Below are 20,848 nucleotides of genomic sequence, written 5' to 3'. Positions count from 1 at the left end.
AATCCGTGTGACCTTGGACAAGTTACTTAACCCCTCTGACCTCAGTTTCCTTTTACGTATAAAATTAAGGAGTTGAACTGGATGGCCTGAGATCTTTTCCAGCTCTAGTGTTATAATCATAGAGACCCAAGCAGAATCAGCCCTTCCTGAAACACAAAGGGACATCCCTTTGACCACTAGTAAATATGGATGAAATTTGAAGTTAAAAATAAGTTATACCTTTGCAATACAGAAGACTGAAGGCCAGTTTTGCAGTCTGTTATTTATTTTTACAGTACTTTACTTAAGGTACAAAATGCATCAGTACTTGGAGACATGGGTGTCTGTCTCTCTCTAGCTGGCACATCATGGCTCAGCATGGGAGGAGACTTATAGACACCCCAGTACAGCACATGTTCAATAATGCCACGTCAAGCTGGTTGTCAGAATGGACACGAGGGCAGGAAAGGGGAAAAGTGGTGGTGGTGCTTTTTAATGGTTAAATGGAAACATGAAATGATGAGTTGAAGAACTACTCTGTACCCAGAAGAAAACAAAAATCAGAAGCTGCTCTGTGGAATATCATTTCAAGCTAGGCATGGTTAACGACTATGTGGTTAGAGCCTAATCGGTTCATTTCCTTCATACTAATGAATCGAGAATGTCAGGAAAATCATGATTGCAAAAAAAGAGCATGAAAAATAAAAAGCTAAGTACAGATAAATGTGAAACCCCAAATTTTGAAAAAAGGAAAAAATAATCACCCCCAAACCCCTCCACCCCACTCTGAATTTACAAAAACAACTTTCTCAGGAACAGAAAGTTCCAATATTTCCTCTCCCTCCCTTCCCCAAGCCCATGGGCCCCATCCTTTCTCTTTCTATTTGTTACAATGATGTGACCTTACAACTGGCATTGTCATTTGAAATAGCTTGAAAGTGTCTTTTTTTTTCCCTTCCCAACTCAGAAATGTTGGACGAGATAGAAGAAAAAAATACCTGCAAAAGCGAAATAAGATACCCAAAGCAAGAAAATAAAATAAAATAAACAGAGGTGTGGCCCAAGGTTCTTTAATATGAATTTTTGGGAGTGCTTGGACTGGGCAGAACCATGGGCGACATGTAGGGGGGTACAACCGAGGGACAGATTTCTCTTAAGGCAACAGGTGGGCAAATCAGGCTACGAAACATTGGACAGGAGGCTTTTCTAGACCTTCGGCGTCAGAGCTTGGCAGGGGAGTTCTTGCGCAACCCGCCGTCACAAGCAAACCCTAGGCACGTCGGTCCATCAGCTGGCGCACCTCAGTGGCCAGCCCGGGCAAGTCCAGCTGCTCCCTTTATACGTGGGCGCTCTTGGCGTGAGTCGGGGAGCTGGAGCCTGAAGGAGTAGTAGAAGCGGTTCTCGCCAAATGACTGAGCATCTCCCGAGCAGCACAAGATGATGCAACCACCAACGAGGCAGAGGGTGGCCCCGATCCAGCCCGTGTAGAGGGAGTAGCCAAAGCTCATGATCATGGTCTCACGGTGGGCGCACACAGGGAACCAGATGGTGGCCACCAAGGCACACAGGGCTGGGGAAACACAAAGAAAGCAGTGACCGTGGAGCATTTGTCAGAGACGGGCTCACCAGCGCCACCTACCAGGTGGTGTGGGGCAGTGGAAAGGACTGAGGACCTGGTTCAAATTCTGACAGCTCCACCACTTATAGCCCGTGTGAGCACTTCGAGGGGATTGCCCCAGATAGCCACCCCAAAGATCTAGTCTGTCTCTGAAGCTGCATCCTAGAAGCCCAGAGCAGAGGTCAGGTCTCTACAAAGTCTCTAGCAACGTTTAGCAGTAGACAACACTGATGAAGAATATTTGTCAAAACAGGATAAGGGCTTTGCCAACACACACACACACACACACACACACACACACACACACACACACACACACCCTAAAATGGAAAGCTAAACTGTTTCCTAGACAAGTCATGAGAAAGAAAGAAGGAAGGAAATAAGGAGAAAGAAAAAGAGAGAGAGAGAGAGAGAGAGAGAGAGAGAGAGAGAGGAGGGAGGAGGAGGGAGGGAGGGAGGAAGGAAGAAGGAAGGAAGGAAGGAAGGAAGGAAGGAAGGAAGGAAGGAAGGAAGGAAGGAAGGAAGGAAGAAGGAAGGAAGGAAGGAAGGAAGGAAGGAAGGAAGGAAGGAAGGAAAGAAGGAAGGAAAGAAGGAAGGAAGGAGGGAAGGAAGGAGGGAAGGAAGGAAGGAAGGAAGGAAAGAAGGGGCAAATAAGTCACTGGTCTGAGCTATCCAAATAGGGAAGGGCAAAGTCCACTTGGCCCAATTCTCCATTCACTTTATTCATATGGAGTAAATCATATTACATTAAAACAGTCCAGATCTGTTGTTGTTGTATAACTTTGTTGTACAGAACATTGCTTAAAATAAATAAACTACTACCAACTGGGGCTTTGAAATCCTTCTGCTGTCGCTATTTATACTATTCCCAAATACACCTCAAGAATGTGAGTAATCACTGAATACAATTATAGAATGTTAAAGGTGTCATCCAATCCAGGCACCTCATTTCACAGGTAAAGAAACTGAGGTCCAGAGAAGTTGACTTGCTCAAGTTCACACAATTAAAAAGTAGAGGAGGTGAGGCTAGGGCAGGTAGGTAGTTTAGTGGTTAGAGCACTAGGCTTGGAATCAGGAAAACATCTTCATGAGTTCAAATCCAGCCTGAGATATTTACTAGCTATATAACCCTGGGCAAGTCACTTACCCTTGTTTGCCTCAGTTTCCTCATCTGTAAAATGAGCTGAAGAAGGACATGGCAAATGACTCCAATGTCTTTGCCAAGAAAACCCCAAATGAGGTCATGAAGAGTCAGAACTGAACAAGAAGAGATAGGCCTAGAACCTAGGTACTCAGGCTCTAAGGCCAGTACGCTTTCTGCTCTCTACCATACCACCCTTTGAAGCAAAGGGAGCTGATCAAAAATGTTATTTTGTTATAATGAGATTTTACCTGTAGGACACAGGAATTTTGCAATGTGTAGCCCATGCTTAACTCTTGTTTAGATTACATAGGAGAAAAGGATTATAAATATCCTCCAAAGACATCCCTGCTGATAAGTAGAATTGTCACTAAACCATGCAGCTGACTACCTAGCCTTATTTCTTCCCCTTTCTAGGTATTCTGGGTAAGAGCTTGCAATGCCTCAACTTCCTTCTTGACCTCCAGAGTGAAAGAATCTTTTGACATAGAATTCTTGAGCATGAGATGATTGCTCCTATATCTTGAGATCCACTTCCTTACACATACTATCCCTAATGGGAAGTTGATGGTAATACTGCCAAGGTGGCATTAGGTAAAGGGCACAGACTTCTGTCTCAAATGAGAAAACTCTGAATTCAATTCAAGAAATATTGATTAAGCACTTACTATGTGCCAGGCACTCTGGATACAAAGACAAAAATGAAACAATCCCTGCCTTCAAAGAGCTTCCATTCTACTAGGATCTAGAACATAAACAAATTACATAATTACAAAATTACACAAAAATTACACAAAGTAATTTCCATAGGAAGAGAGCCCCAACAATTGGTTGGAACTAAGAAGGTGGATCAAGAAAGACCTTGGGTTGAGGGCAGTATGTCAGCTGTGCTTTAAAGGATTCTAAGGGGGCAAGGGAGGGGGTGTCATACTATTTGAAAATAGTAAAGTGATGTATAAAAAGTAGGGTGGGAATACCTTCACAATACTGTTAATGCACCTCCATCCCCCATCTCCAGCAGACATGACTACACCTTTGGATTTGATATATTTTCTCTTATGGTATGAGTTCCTTAAGAATGGGGACAATTTATCTTTCTTTGTTTCTCTAGCACTTAGCACAGTACCTGGCACATAGCAGGTACTTAATAAATATTTGTTGGTTGATTTCTACAGAGCTTTTCTGAGTTATTGTGGTTGCACACTTCCAGCCTGTGTTCCAGAGGAGAAATAGCAATGCTTCCCTTCACCACGGGCACTTAAATTGAATTGGCACATTCTTTCTATGTTTCTCCTAAATTTGAGGAAAGATTCAGCCTTTTCTCACCTAGGGAAAGCCTCTCAACCCATTTTACCACATGTTGGTAATAAGTAAAACATAGGCTTTTGTATAACATGTGCTAAGTTTCCACAATATATTAGATGTTTGACACAAAAATAGCAAGATGTGCCTCTAACAATGAGGACTAAACTAAGAAATTCCATGTAACTGTTAGAACAAAGGGGGTTGAGTTGGGTGAGGATCCCCCAGCTTCTCTGTCCATGCAACCCAAATTTACCATAAGATGGTCGGGCAATAGAATGTATGTTCATTGAGGGCAAGGATAGTTTTCATTTATGCTTTTGTCTCCATTGCCTGCTCTAATACCTCATGGCATGGAGGTGACCCTGAATTCTGGAAGGTTGGGCCCATGATGGATCCTCCAAGTTGGAAAGACTTGTAGTATAACCTCATCTATAGACTTTGGGCCCTTTGTCTGAGGACCACCCTAGATAAGATCTAAGGGGTTGGCCAGAGCAGCTGTCACAGTTACGGAGGTCACAGAGGGACTGAGACCTGCATCGGTGTAGGGACTCCCTACGCCAACCAAATCACAGAGCCTTAAAGGATCCCACATACAGCATCGTGCATGTAGTAGGTGCTTAATAAACATTGGTAGGCTTAACCCATCTACATCATTTGGGACTACGTAGAAAGGTGTAGAAATTACATCTAGAGCTGGAAGGACCCTCATCCAATCCCTTTCTTTCACAGATAAGTAAACTGAGGCCCATAGCAGTTAAGTGACTTGCCCAAAGTCACATGAGGAGTAAGTAAGTAGAAGAGCTAAGACGTACTGGCTCAACAATCTATTGCCCTGGTTCTCATGGTGAGAGCCAGATCAGCATTTGAAGATTGCTCAGACAAGCTAAGGGTTTTCTGGTTTTATTTAGCTTTAATTTGGTTTAATTTTTTAATTTAGCTAACAGTCATGAGATTGGGGAAATTCCTAGACAGCCATTGCTATAATGGAACTTTCCATAATTAAAGAGCTATATGAATGGATATTTGTACGCACACATTCACAGGTCCATGAGCACACAGTGCATGGAGGGTTGGTCACCTAGTCAGGGAGCCCTGACCCCAAGTCTTGTCTTTTGGCCTGTGCAAGTCTCCATGTGCCCCCAGCAACTGTTGAGACTACAGATTTAAAGGGAAATGTCCATCTCCAATAGGGGAGATTGTTTCCACAGTAAGGATGTTCTACCTATGCTCATGCAAGTCCAGACTTCTCCCCTCCAAAAATAATAATAATATGTACACATGCATGTGGTAGCTCTTCTCCTTCCAACCCCACCCCACTAGGAGGTGGAGCTGGGTGGGGTGGAAAGAACATAGCTTTGGATTCATAGAATTACAGGGCTAGGGCTAGAAGAGACCTCAAAGGCTGTCCAAATCGCCCTCTTACTCTACAGATAAGGAAACTGAGTCCCAGTAAGTAAATGACTAGTCTGTGGTCACTTGGGTGCTAAAGATCAGAGAGGGGATTTGAACCCAGGTCTTACAACCATAGAGCTCTCCCTATTGTACCACAATGACATCCATCTGATATAAACTTTCACCTCTATGGACCTCAGTTTCCTCACAAAGAGGGTTAGACAAGATTATCCTTAAGCTCTAAGACTATGATCCTATGATCCCTTTTCCACCCTATCCTCTCTAGAAGATGGCTTCTAAAAATAGCAAATCCTCACTCTGATTCCAACCATCTCGTTTTGGTATAGTGGCAAAAGCAGTAGCCCTGGAGTCAGAGGACCTGGGTTCTAATTCTGTCTCTGATGCTTACCAGCTGTGTGGTCTTGGGCAAGATACTCAATTTCTCTGGGCCTCAGTTTCCTCAACTGTAAAATGGGTAAGTGGACTAGTTGACCCCTCAAGTAGCCAACAGTTCTAAATCAATCACCCTATGAACACACCTGATGGTTCCCAGACGTTCTACTCTTCCAGTCTCCTAATCCACATATTCTTAAAGTGAGATAGCAGTCAAATGCCAGAAACGTCCTGATTTCCTAGCAGATATAGTAGCCTTGAATGGAGTTCCTGTGGCTTTCACAAAACCACCACATCAAAACCAACGGAAAATGACACACTGACTTCCATGCCACAAGAAGAGAAATGAGAGGGTCATTTGAGATGCTGACCTTCAATTGCCCTTAGGATGAAGCATGTTTGAGGAAGAGACTGAAAACAAAGGAAAATTTCTTCAGTTACAGAAATGGCTTTGGAGGAGGGAGGGATACATTTTGACCAGTAAAATCAAAACACAAGCCAAGCCACTATTGACCTAAAGCCATCAGTAACAGCAGCTCCCATTTCTAGCATTCTGTCCTTCAACAACCCTATGAGCAAGTCATACAAGTTTAACTGTCACTGTTTTACAGCCAAGGAAACTGAGGTTTACAGAGGCTAAGTAATTTATCCATGGGTATACATTCAAGTAAGTGTCAGAACTGAGATTTAAACACATAGCTTCCCAGCCTCCAAATCCAAGACTCTTTCCACCATATTGCCTCTGTTACTACCAAAATTGCCTACAAGAGGACCCATGGATGGTTAAAAGACCTAAGAGGAAGACCCCCAAGCACATTGGGGACATCATCTGCTGAAAATTTATAGATGATGTGAACATGAAAACCATGAAATGAGAAGGTATAGATGGCTTGAGACCTGCACCAGTGGATACACATCTTGGAGATCCCAGGGCCATTGAATTATTGAGCTTTTAGACATCCTTAAGCACAAAGGGGAAAGATTTAATAGGTTTTCAAAGAAATTTCTCTAGAAAGACAAATGGAAACCTCTTTGATATTTTGAAAGGTTCTCTCTGATATTAAGAAAAACTTAAACTAGGAAGATTTTTTTCTAATATAAATAATCCAAGCTCTCTACTAGGTATGGGGATTTGAAGAAAGAAAGGGGAAGTAGGGCGATTGTCTTGGCCAACCATTCATTTCTGGTTTTCATTGAAACATACATGATTTGGGATGTTAAGTCCCTAGAAATGATAAAGATGAACTTGAAGGCAACCACAATGGCCCGATTCTTTCCTTATTATTTTACAGAATGTAGCAACTGAGAGGGAGACAGATAAAAGGGAAGGAGAGGGGGAGGGAGAGAGAGAAGCAAGAAGGGAAGGAGAGGGGGAGGAAGAGAGAAAAGAGAAAAGACGCCTATTCGCCTTGAGATAGGGGAAGGAGGGTATGAATTCTATTTCATAAGCCCACAGAGAGCATTCCTGAACAGATAGAAGGCTGGTCTAGCCTTGGAGAAAATGGCTGATTGCTGTCCTCAGCAACAGGAAATGTTTTTTGCCTTGTTACTTTCAAATAATGGGATAAGAGGTAGCCTTTAATTGATTTTCATATTCTTAAAAAGAAACAGATTTCTATATAGACAATGAGCAAAATCTCTCTCAAATATAAAGTCTTGATCACAAAATAGAAGGTGACTGTATTACTTATGGTGCTTTCAATAGGTGGCACATCATGGACAAAGTGATTGAATTAACAAGACTGAAGGATGTTGATGATTCCACTTTGAAATAACAACTTTCTCATCATTCCTGAGAGAGAAAAAGAGGGGGAGGGAGAGAAGCCTTCCTGGTCCCCTGAAATGGGTATCTGCCTTTCTGCCTTTGTCATTCTCAGTATTTCAGACTTAAAGTCCAGGAGCTTTATAAAATACTGCTTTTAGAACAAGGAACACCATTGTCATCAGAATGGATTCTGCATGATTCTGGGGTCTTGTACAAACAGTACTGAAAACTGCTTCCCGATTCAGTTTGTTTATTCTAAAATCCCAATTCTGACACTTACTAGCAGTGTGATCTTGAGCAAAGCATGTAACCCTCTCTGGGCCTCAGTGTCCTTAGCTGTAAAAGGCAGAGCACTTGAAGTAAGCAGATCCCAACATCCTTTCTACATCTAGATCTGGGATCCTATGATGCCTGCCTTTTATAAATGCTATGATTATAATTATAGTCTATATATAAGCTCACTTTTCAAAAATGAGACTGTGTCTCCAAAGCAAAGATAGTCATGATATTTCTACAGGACCGTTACTACATATACATCTCATTTCATTTTTTTAATCATTTGAGACTGGGATGGCCTTTCATTTCCCCTTTTCTAATTTATCTTTCTCTAAAATCAAGACTTCAAAAGAAATCCATCTGGCAGGATACACAGGTTAGTCCCTATTTGTCCAATTGTTTTTATGATGATTTGATATTTACAACAGACATCAAACCAATGGAATAACTGAGCACACTATTTTCCTGGCCAACTTTCCATATTTTTTCCTTTATTTCTAGCCCACACAGGTCACCACCTTTTTTCTTTTAACCCTTTCAAATGCTAGTCTAAGTCATATGTCAGACACACACACACACACACACACACTTAAACAAGATTTATCTTTTCTGTGTTCTAGTAACCAAGCTCATGCTGGTTCAAATCAATTCAATTCAAGAAACCTATATTAGGAATCCACTGTACTTGGCATTGGGGATACAAAGAGGAAATAGATCCTTACTTCATCAAGTTTATACTCTACTGAGAAGATACTATATATATATATATATATATATATACACATATATATGTATGTATATATATATATATATGTATATGTAAGCGTGTACAAAGTAATGGAAAAGAATTTTAAGGCTAGTAGGTCAACAGCTAGGTAAAGTGAGGAAAGGTCTTGTTTAGGAGGAAATACCCAGCTATACTTTGAAGGAAGCTCAAGATAAATCTCTCCACACTTAGCTAGTCGGGTCTTCAGACGATGGACATAATTTTTGTCTCCAAGCCTTTGCTTGAAGACTTTCCCCCTTGATAACACCTGCCATAGCTACACTGTCACATCCTTCAAGAACCCAGGGTCACCTCCATGCTGCAATGAGGCACCACAAAAAGACTTTAATAAAGGAATTGTTATTATTATTAATGCTGATGACAATCATCTCATTCTCATATGAACATAGCATAGGGGATAAGAGCACTGAACCTGCAGTCAGAAAGACCTTAGTTGAAATCCTGGACAGGCACTTACTTGCTATGTGACCCTGGGCAAGTCACTTAAATTCTCAGCATTTGTTTACTCATCTGTAAAATGGGGGTGATAAGAATAGCACCAAAAGATTTTTTTGTGTGTTCATCAGGTTATTTTGCTGGGATTATTTTTCCTTCTTCTTCCTTCTTTAAAATTCTTTATTATAAGGAATGGCTCTCTGGGAGAGTAGAAAGTAAGGCACACATGGTAAAAATCTAAGTGATATAAAAGAAAAGATGTAAAAAAAGCTATTCTAAATATAATAGTAAGAGCACATATCTCAAAGGGTTGTGGTGAGGATCAAATGAGATAATATTTGTATAGATCTTAACACCATGAGCCTAGGGCATAGTAGGCACTAAATAAATGCTTAATCCCTTTTAGGCAACTCTTTAAGAACACACATTGCTGGGAAAGAAGCAACCTGTATTGGTGGAGGGGGTTTCCTAAAACAATGAAATCACAAGGCCAGTGTAGGGACTATCTTTATTCTATTCCCTATTCCCTACCCTTATTATTACTTGATGGAGTCTAGATAGAAAGAGTTTGGGATGACTCCTATCCTGCTATCATTCTGTGAAGTTTAATGTTCTATAGATTATTACACACGTGAATAAAATAACTGCTTTTTGTAACTGAATCAAAGTACTGGATATGAGTTCATCTGTACATTTCCTGAAAGTATCTTTATTAATTATTATTACTTATATTAAACTTCTATTACAGCATGAAGAAAGGACATATATAGTATATAAAGAGAAAGAACTGTCAGAGAAGAAATTGTGGACTCCTCATAACAGTACTAATGAAAACATTGTTCAAAGTTCCCCATTTGCCCACTTCGAACTGCTTGCCAAAGCTGCCACCTTGGCCTCCGCCCTCACTGATGACCCTGGGACCCGGCATGAGATCAGCACTGGCTTCTTCACCAAGAGGGGCCCAACTCAAGTCGGAGACACAAAGAACTCCCTTCTTCTCCTCCTCTCTCTCCTCCCCCTCATCAAGCCAACTAGAGAAAACAAGGCGTTTCAGGGATTTGTGCAGAGAAGACCCGCAAGAAAATCTGCAGGTGCCACACTTGAGACAATGAGCTTCACATTTCCAGTGCCGTCCCATCCGAGTCACAACAATGTTCCACACAGTGGCCGGGTCATTGGGCAATCTGAGCTTGGGTGACCACGGGGGAGGTGAGCAAGACTAGTCTGCTCCTAATGTCTTCAGATGGAACATCTCTCTGCCAAGCCCTGAGATAAAAACCAGGCCAGGATTAGTGGGAGATGTACAGCCTCAAGGGGCCCAGCCAGACCCATGGAATCCAGGGCCACAGTCCCCGGCCCTGAGCCCGGGGGCCTCTCGAAGAAGAGCATCTGCAGCCCTCACCCAACCCCACCTTACTCTTGTTCAATCTCTGGCTAGGTCTACAAATAAAGAGCACTCTGAGGGAGCAAAAAAGAGAGAAATAGACTGTTTACTGCAGCCAGTCAGTTATTTTAAAATAACTGGTTATCTTAGCAGCTGGTCCTTGTTCATCTGAACTCAGTTGGTTTGGTTCTGAGTCATGGGAAGAATACTGGATTTGACATCAAAGGATCTGAGTTCAAGTGGCCCTTATTAGCCACGAGACCTCAGGCAAATCATGGGATCATAGCTCCATGAGATCCTCCAGGAAAGGATCTCAATGGCCACCTAATCCAAATACCTCATTTTACATTTCCCTCATCTGCAAAATGGGCATACCAAGCCCTTTACTATCTACCCATTGGAGCAGGGCTATTATAAGGACTCTATGATGCTTAGCACATAGCAAGCATTTCATAAGTGCTTGCTGCCTGACTGATGTGACACAGTGTCTTGGTAAACCTTAAAGCACTAAAGAAATGTCAGCTATCATTATATTAAAGCTAGAAGGGGCTACATGGTACAGTGGTAGAGTACAGGCTAGAGTCAGGAAGACTCAAGTTCAAATCTGGCCTCAGATGCTTACTACCTATGCAACCCTGGGCACATCACTTAACTTCCGTTTACCCCAGTTTCTTCATCTGTAAAATGGGCATTTAAAATAGCATCTACTTTACAGGTTATTAAGAGGATGAAATGATATAACATTCGTAAAGTGTTTAGCACAGTGCCTAGCACGTAGTAGATGCTATGTAAATATGAGCTATTATGGAAGGGACATTAGACATCATCAACTCCCCACCCTCTCCCATTTTACAGATGAGAAAACTGAGGCTCAAAAAAATTGGTCAATTTGATTCAATTCTAGTCAATTCAAACATTTACTAAGCCCCAAGATCATTCATCTGGTTTTATACAGTGACAGCGATGTCTTCAACCCAGGTTTCCTGACTTCCAATCTAGGGCTGTCTCCACTGTACCAAACCACTTTGTGAGCATGTGTAGACATAGCCTTTAGGCTATCAGTTTTTCTTCAATTTCTTCTCTTTCATGTAGATCCAGAGATCAGGACCTCTTACAGATGCTGGCTGGGAGACTGGTCCAGACCCAGGATTTGATCACTATAGAGAACTCCAGGTAAGGAGAATCCCTTTGCCAATGGGTAATTGTTCTATAGCTCCTAGTCTTAGAGGAAGAGCTGGCTGCCTGGGCACTGAGCAGTAAAGTGGCTTGTCCAGGGTCACAAAGTATGGGTCGAGGCAAGACCGGAACTCACGGCTTCCCAACTCCAGAACTGCTTGCTTCTCATCCATCATCCCATGCTGCTTTACAAGGAATAACTTCATGCAGGTTCATTAGAAGCATCTACAGGTGGGCAACCCACTGCATGAACCTCTAGGGTTACTTGTGTGAGGCTGCTTTCTCGGCAGCCAAAGCGGTGGTCCCTTCCAACTGCATTGTCTACATCTGTTAGCCTTCCTGAGCCTTCATGAGTGGCTCAAGAGCACGGGTAGGAAATATCAAAGTCACAGCAGCAAATACTGGGTTGGGGGAGGGGAGGAGGCAAGAGGTATTTCAATTTGGATCATTACCAACATGATCTCCTTATTATCGCTCAAGTTGACCGAACAGCTGGGAGAACAAAGCAGACACAGAGACCTGCCTATCAAACGTTCCCTACAGACATCCCCAAGAGTTTAGAGGGGGTGGTCACGGGATCATTGTTTTGTGTATTACATGCAGATAAAAAGTCTTTGTGCCTCAAGACCAAATGCAGATCAACTGCCCCTGGCCCCTAAAGCTCTTCTTCATAGCATTCTGAATCTCTAGATTTCTTTTTTACTCTCATAAAAATCACAGCTAGAATTTCCAGAGTGCTTTAAGGTTTGCAAGGCAATTTACAAATATTATGCCATTTGATCCTCACAACGATCCTGTGACGTAGGTGCTATGATCATCCCCATTTTGTGGATAGGGAAACTGAGATTGAGAGAGAAGCCTCCCCACAAAGATTCACGCTGCTGCCGCCAATCAGCACAACTGGTGTTTCCAGGTTAGGGGGTATAGAATTCTCATTTTACGCAGTCTTAATTATCAAAACTCACACAAATAATAAAATAATGTCTGACATTTAGACAGCATTTTAAGGCATGTAAAGCTCTTTACATACATTATCTCATGTGAGTATCACACTAACCCTGCCAGGGAGATGTTTTTATCCCTATTTTGTTGTTGTTCAGGTGCGGGGTGTTTTTTGTTAAGTTGTACCTGACTCTCCATCACCCCACTTGGGGTTTTCTTAGCAGAGATACTAAAGTGGTTTGCCATTTCCTTCTCCAGCTCATTTTAAAGATGAGGAAACTGAAGCAGAGTTAAGTGACTTGCTCAGGGTCACACAACTAGTAAGAGTCTGAGGTCAGATTTGAACTGGGGAAGATGAGTCTTCCTGACTCCCGGTCTGGTGCTCTAAGCACTATGGCACCACTTAGCTTCCCCTAATTTTACAAAGAAGGAAACTGAAACTCAGGTTATATGACTTGTCTAGGAACACTCAGCTAGTGTCAAAGGCAGAATTCTAAGCCGGATGTCAATTGACTCTAAGACCAGAAGTCTTTCCACTACTAAGATGGAAGTGGGACTGAAAAAGGAAATACAGACAAATGGAATTGGGGGGGGGGGGGGACCAGGCAGAAGACCTAGTGATATATGCACCTATTTCAGCCCCTGCCTATGGGCAAAGTAAGACAATTGTTAATAGCACTCTATCACACCCAGTCACAGACAAATCTTTCTGTCTCTTCCTCCTCTTTCTCTATTCTATCCCTTCCTTTTACTCTATCTTCTTTGGCTCTTCCTTCTCCCTGTGTGATCGTATATTTTGTTGTCGTTGAGTCATTTTTCAGTTGTGTCAGACACTTAATGACCCCCTTTGGGGTTTTCTTGGCAAAGATACTAGAGTGGTTTGCCATTTCCTTCTCCAGCTCATTTTACAGATGAAGAAACTTCAGGTCTTTACTCTCTCTTCTCCTTTTCCCCACCTCCTACTTGTCTGTATCACTCACCAGTGGTGGGTGCCCTGTGGCATCCATAGATGTTTCTTAATCCTGCTAGTAGCACTGATAAGTTGCTATCTAAGTCACCAAGGGTACATAGCAACTTGCTCTCTTCCTAAAGGTCTCCAGGGATGGAGATAACCCAATAGTTCTGCACATTCTCCATCCCTCTGACAGAGTGCTGCAACTCAAGAGGGATGGAAAGGCCATTATGGAGTGAGCATAGGATCAGCAACGTCAGACCTGTGGGACCATCTTGTTCATCCCTCTAATTTTATGGATGAGGAAAATGAAACCCAGGGTCATTAAAGTGACTTATCCAAAGCTGTACCAGTAGTTAAGCACCAGAGGCCATATTTGAACCCATATCTTCTGATTGTAGAGCCAGCACATTTTTTTCCTGTACTACTTAATAGCCATTTAAGTATCTAGAAAGCTGATGAATTAGAGTTGCGATGGATGAAAGGCTGGTGGAAAACCTGTCCTTACCTAACAGAATCACCATGATCCCAGCCAGCTGACAGCGCCGGTACTTGGCGGTCCCTGGCTCGTGACCCATCCGGATGCATGGCAGGACAGTCAATAGCAGGAAGATGGCAGGTAGGCCCAGGACCGATGCAGCAATCATGAGGGCTCGGCATGCCTGTACATATCCTGTCAGGAAGAAAGCCAATGAGAAAGAAATTTAGACCAAGGGTTACTGGTGTTTGAGCAAGCAAGGGGTCACCAGAGTTCATGGCCCCCTCCTTCCACTTGCTCTAGATAGATAAGACCATCTTTCACATTAAATAAGAGATCTATCTCAGGGCTTTGAACGTGCTCAATTTTAAAATGGCTCACTACATGTTGTCACCTTTCCAAGTATATATTGGCTAGAAGACAAGAAAAAACTTGGGGATTACTTCTTGTTTGGTTCAAGATGAGGGATGAGGGAGATACTGACCCTTTCTGAGTTCAGATCTTCCACTACCAGAAAGAGTCCCCTAATTAACCCTTCCCCACTCTGATTATTCCTTTGCTCTTTGTCATTTGGGATTACAGATTTAGAGCTGGAAGGGACCTCCAAATTCATCTAGCTCAACCCCTTGATTTTGCAGATGAGGAGACTGATGCACAGAAAGACTAAGTGATTTGCACACATTCAGAGAGGTAATAAGCACCTAAGGCGAGAGTCAAACCCAGAGCCTTTGATTCTAGAGCTAGCCACATGCATCCAGTTTGTGTTGTAGATTTTGCATTTTGCTATGTGACTATCATATTACTTCAGGCATGCATATTTCATCACCCCAAGGAGTCTAAGAGCTAAGACAGCATCTTCTTTTTTGGGACTCTCTACTGGGCCTTGTGTAACGTTCCACATAGTGACTCAATTAATCAACAAGTAGCTATTAATTTTTAAGTACCTACTATGTGCCGGGAACCATGCCAGGCATTGAAGACACAAAAACAAAAATGAAACAACTCCTGCCCTCAAGGGGCTTACTTCTATCAGGGACATTCTATAGAGCATCCCCCACCCCAGCAATAACTCCTCAGTAGAGATGTTTGCAGAATGAATGAGGAAAAGGAAGGGACAATAGTCAACCAATGGTATCCTTAGGGACTAGGGTAGACTAAAACACACACTTTGCCCCCACCTTGGAATTTGGTGCCCCAGGCAATCAGTAAAAAGCAAGTAAGAGGGGCAGTTAGGTGGCTCAGTGGATAGAGCACCGGCCCTGGAGTCAGGAGGACCTGAGTTCAAATCCAACCTCAGATGAATAATACTTCCTAGCTGTGTGACTCTGGGCAAGTGACTTAACCCCAGTTGCCTCACTAAAAAAAAAAAAAGCAAGTAAGAGGGGAAGCAGCTAAATTGGCTTCGGAATTCCGATCTTCCTATTTCTTTTTCACCACATGGAGCAGTCATCTTTCATTAAAACCCTTTGTCAATGTCTCATGATGGCATGGAAGTGACCTTGGGATCTCAGAGGCTACTGTACCAAGAAAGGGCTCTGAGTGCAGCCTGCACCTACTGGCCTCCATGCCCAATTCAGTTGATTCTGGAAGGCTTATCACAAGAAGAGTGCCTGCCCCGCCCCACCCCCCACCCCCACAGAGTAATTTTTTCAGCCACAGCAACCCAGGTGTGCTAAGGAATAGACAAAATTATGGAAGTGAGTGATGTGGCCACCACCTCTTTCAGGAGTGATGATGAAAACTTCTGAGGGAGGCTTCTAATGCTTTAATAAGATCCAAGAGGCATCCTTCCTCAGGGTCTATTATTAAAGCAAGGAATTTCATGGAGGGCTTTTTCCCAGCTTGCCTTATGAGATGGACCTTGGGCAATCTAGTCCTGGGCCTATCAGAACTTCAACCTGAACTTAAAACTTGCAGAGGCAGGAGGGAGTGGATGAAAAAAAACTGACCAGAGAGGCCCATTGGGAGCTGAGCTCAAACCCTCACTCTGAAGCTTACTTCTCTGGGCCTCAGTCTCCTCATCTGAAAATTGAAGGGGTTAGACTGGCTGACCTCACAAAGACCTCCCACCTCTAGGTCTTCCAGAAAATCAACCACAGGGACCTAATCTGTCTCTGCCTCCCTTTCTAACTCAGTTCCGAAGGTGTATACTAGAGTTGGCTCATACTGGAGAAAGAGGAGCAGAAGGGGAGAGAAAGAAAAAAAGAGAGAGCTGGTAGTTAAATTTTCAGTGTGACCATTTACACCTAGGAAATCAGCAATTGCTGATAAATCGGGGCTGATTTTTCCTTTTGTTGGTTTCTAGACTTTAGAAAGTGATGGAGAGTCAGGAGGACCTGAGTTCAAATCAGACCTCAGACACTTGACACTTACTAGCTGTGTAACCCTGAGCAAGTCACTTAACCCCAACTGCCTCACCAAAAAGTGTGGGGGGGGGAAGTGATGGAGATGTTAATAATAGATTAAACTTCAAAGTGTGTTTTGCATACATTTTTTTTTCAGAGGACACCCCTGCATGGGGGGAAACAAAAGCCTGAGGGAAGACTCCAGTTGTCAAGTCTTCCTTCTGACATTCTTTTATGGAATCATGGAATTTGGAGAAGGCCTATAAAGGTCATTGAGTCTAACCTCCTCATTTTACAGATGAAGAAACTGAGTCCCAGAAACAGTAAGTAACTTATCCAAACATGGACCAGGGCAGAGATTCTAATCATAGGTGCATAGGTTTAGAGCTAGAAGAAACCACAGAGGTTAACTAGGCTATCATTCTACAGATGAGAAAACTGAGGCCCAGCAAAGGCCAACAGGTAGTCATCAAAAATAGGCTTTGACCCTCAGGTCCTCTGTCTCCAGAATCAAGGCTCTTTTTACTATACCACCACCTCCCATCTTCCGTTATACCATCTTAGTACTGAGCATTTTATAGTTAGGAGGAATGGTGTTTGAACTAAACAGTCGGGGTGGGGGGTAACCCACTCCTACCTGCTCTTGGTTGTTAAATTTTCAGTGTGAGCATTTACAACCCAGAAATTGGCAGACACTACAAATAAAGTTTTGATTTATTATTGTATTGATTGTTTAAACTTAAGAAAGTGATAGGGAAAATGTTAATAGTGCATATTAAACTTAAAAGTATGCCACGTGCAGATTGGGGGTTGTTAAACATTTACTAGCACATTCCTGGGTACAAGGAACAAACAGTTGATGGAGGTGATTAAGATGGTGGCATCGCATTGGAATCTGGTGTTAGGAAGAAGAGCGCTAAGCCCTGGGAATGCAAAGACAGAAATACAATCCCTGCCCTCAAGAAGCTCACATTCTAACGTGGAGGCCATGTGTAAATAACTAGGGATAGCCAAGACGGATGCAGTGTAAATTGTAAATGGAAGATAATCTTAGAAGAAAAGAACGAGCAAGGTGGGAGCACCTAAGTCCTCCTGCCCAAGAGGAAGCCAGGAGGTGGAGGTGAGGGGGCAGAGGATTCCAAGCCTGGGCGCCAGCCAGTGAAAAGGCACAAAGGCAGAAGATGGGCTTTGTAGTTTGAGGAACAGCAAAAGACATGCAGTGTCACTAGAGCACAGTGTGTTGGAGGAAGGAATTCCAGAATTCTTGCTACAAAGGTAAGAATGGGCCAGGCTGGGAAGGATTTTAAATGCTAGAGGATTGCTATTTGATGCTGGAGGTAGTAGAGAACCATGGTTCTCAGAAACATAAATTATCCTGAGCATCCTGGCTCTGCTCCCACTCACATAGGGCTCTTGGCAGCTAAAAAAAAACATCTTTAAGGGAGAGGAAAGAGGCAGAAGAACCCTCATGAATTAAACAAGAATGAAAGTCTGTGAAGTTTAAAGACTTTTCCCTAACACCTCCAACAGACACTACTACTCAGATGCCAGCACACCCCATTCCCAGCAAAGGGAGGGAATTGAAAAGGATGATGCTAAGCACAGAAGGACCAGAAGGGTTTTCAACTGAAATGAATTCCCACTGTGGAGTTGAGGGGGGAACCCAGGGGATGAAAGAGATAGACCACGAAGGGGATGTGGCTTGTGGGTGCTGAAGACCAGAAAAGTTGTCACCAAGTTTAGGTAAGGGGAATGTTTGCATCCCTCCAGAGGACCTCCATCAGTCCCCAACTCTGCACTGGACAGAGGAATCAGGTGAATTCTGCTTGGCCTCAGAGGGCACAATCAGGAACAGCGAGGGAAGTGGCAAAGAGCTTGATTTAGGCTTGATGTCAAGAAAAAACAACCCAGTAATTCAAGCTGTCCCCAAATGCCTTGGGTGGTGTGAGATCCCTCCCCCAGCCAAGCACTGGAGAACTTCAACTACTAGATGACCCCTTGTCGGCTATGTTGTAGAGAGGATTCTTGTTCAAGCAGGAATCAGACTAGATGGCCTTGAGATCTTTTCCAACTCTGAGTGAAGAATTCTGAGCCTCAAAGGAAACACTGGCATTATGAAGCCCTGTGGCTTCTGTATTAAGTATTGTGTGCAGATGGGGGAGGGGGGACAGTATTGGAAGGAGAAGAGATTAAGGCAGGGCTATAACAAAGAAAATATTTGTTGATGAGCCCCAGAAATAAGGGAAAATATAACTAGAGGGAGGATTTCGCATTGGTACTGGCGTCCCTAAATATGGGAGCTGATAAGTGATCTTAGGAGCCTGGCACCGAGAGCAGGAAGAAAGACCTTTCAGATCCTTAAATCCAACCCTGTCCCTTGACAAATGAGGGATGGATTTTGTCTCTTTCCCTCCAGTGACTAGCAGACCAGTTATGGGCAGGCCCAGCAAGTTGTGGAAAGTAATTTGCCCAAGGTCATGAAAGTAGGAAGTCCCAAGCTTGGAGATGAATCTGTTTCCTCCCAGTTCCAATATCCTGCCCTTTCCACTGGGTGCTAAGGCGGGAGGACTGGTTATCCATTCAGAGGACCTAGTTCAGATCCCCAATCTATGCTTGCTACCTGTGCCGCCTTAGGCAAGTTCTTCCACCTCCCTCAGCCTCTGTTTTCCTTAAGAGTAAAATGAGATATATGAAATAGATGGTGTCTGAAGTCTCCTCATACATAGCCCTGTGATTTCAAAGGGTCATAGGTTTAGCACTAGAAGGGACTTTATAGGTTATCTAGCCCAACCCTCTCATTTTACAGATGAGGAAACTGAGGCCCAGAGAAATGAAGCGAATTGCCCCCAAGTCACACAGGTATTAAAGATTCGGCTGAATCGGGATTTGAACCCAGATCTCACTCCAACTCCAGTACTCTGTCCGTTGTATTACGTCCATCCTTCTGAGACTCTTGTTTGAGACTGCTATCACTCCATGCTAGAGATGAGAAGTAAACCCAGGGATGGTTGATGGAAGAGATGAGGCCTCCGAATGGGCTCCACAAAAGCAGCCTACGAGAGTGGACAGAGGAGGGACTAGCGGGGAGAAGGAGGCAGCCCCTACCTGGCAGGATGAGGATGTCCACCAGCGGCTTGCAGTGATAGAGCCCCGTGGCCATGACGCAATCTGCCCAGAGCCCCTTGGAGCCAAGCTCGTCCATCTTCCGGCAGGTGGTGATGGTGTAACCGCAGGTCACCACCCAGTCATTGGTGGACGTGGCCACCAAGATGCCGATCCAGCCCACGAAGCTTGTCACAAAGCCAACCAGCAGAAGGCAAGTGGCAACCATGGCCGCGGCCCCCAGCCCTCCCGCCCTGCTCAGCCCTCAAGTAAGCCGGCTGTCCCTGGGGGCTCGGCTGCTGTGCCCAGCCCCGACGGCGCAGACGGCTGGGCTGCCTTCTGTGCTCCCCGGCCTTTCAGGGACACCCGGCAGGGCGACTTCGGAGATTCAAGAGAGCGGGTTGGCCCGGCCAGGGGAGAAACGGGGCTAGAGCGGTAGAGGTAGCAACAGACCGAAGGGGCAGCGGCACAGTGTGTACAACTGTGAGCGGTGCCAGCCTCTCGGGTACCCGGGGCAGACAGGCTGAGGAGCGCGCCCCCGCCCCCCGGGCTTTAAACCGAGGAGCCCCGCCCTCTCCCGGCCAATCGGGAGCGGCCAAGGCACCAGAAAACCAATCAGGAAACAGGACCAAAGTTGGGGGCGGGGTTTGGAATCCGGCAGGAGAAAGGAGGGGTAAACCGGAGGAAGTGGGGGGCACTGGGGAGTGTTGGAACTTAAAGTGCATGTGTGTGTGTGTGTGTGTGTGTGTGAGAGAGAGAGAGAGAGAAAGACAGGAGAGAGAGAGAGAGAGAGAGAGAGAGAGAGACAGAGAGAGAGAGAGAGAGAGAGAGAGAGAGAGAGAGACAGAGACAGAGACAGAGAGAGAGACAGAGACAGAGAGAGAGACAGAGAGACAGAGAGAGAGAGACAGAGAGAGACAGAGAGACAGAGAGAGAGAGAGACAGAGAGACAGAGACAGAGAGAGAGACAGAGAGAGAGACAGAGAGACAGAGAGAGACAGAAAGAACACGAGATTGTATGTCTCTGGTATCTGTCAGTCTCTATGTCTCTGTTGCCTCGTTCTCAGTCTGTCCGTCCATCTGTGTGTCTGCCTGTCTGTCTCTCTAAAAACAAATACCATCAACAAAGCTGATTCATTCTCATTCTCTGTCTGTCTCTATCTGTCTCCCACTGTCTCTGTCTCTGCCTCTCTCTGTATGTGTCTCGGTCGCTGTCTCTCTCTGTTTCAGTATCTCCCCCCTTCCCCGACCCCAGGGCAGAGTCTGTGTCTTCCATATCTTTGTAACCTCTCCACTGCCTCAGTGCCTTACACAATAGCACAAATTCAATACATGTTTATTGGAAAATGAAGAAATGAACGTGTTACAGAAAAGAGAT

At 44.1% G+C, this 20,848-nt stretch overlaps 1 protein-coding gene across 1 annotated transcript; it reads right to left on the bottom strand.

Annotated features, from left to right (window-relative positions):
* Window positions 1-247: 247 nt before the first annotated feature.
* CLDN11 (claudin 11) lies at window positions 248-20,011 on the bottom strand. Its single transcript, XM_020980340.2, is given in 4 exon segments — window positions 248-1,360; window positions 1,362-1,549; window positions 14,054-14,218; window positions 19,474-20,011. Coding segments are annotated over 4 exon segments (624 nt in total). The 5' UTR covers window positions 19,700-20,011; the 3' UTR covers window positions 248-1,315.
* Window positions 20,012-20,848: the final 837 nt, after the last annotated feature.

This window comes from Phascolarctos cinereus, unplaced genomic scaffold (assembly GCF_003287225.1).
Source record: "Phascolarctos cinereus isolate Bilbo 61053 unplaced genomic scaffold, phaCin_HiC Scaffold_7;HRSCAF=346, whole genome shotgun sequence".
NCBI lineage: Eukaryota > Metazoa > Chordata > Mammalia > Diprotodontia > Phascolarctidae > Phascolarctos > Phascolarctos cinereus.
Note: the sequence above shows the minus strand (reverse complement) of the source record. Positions and strands in the feature narration are given on the sequence as shown.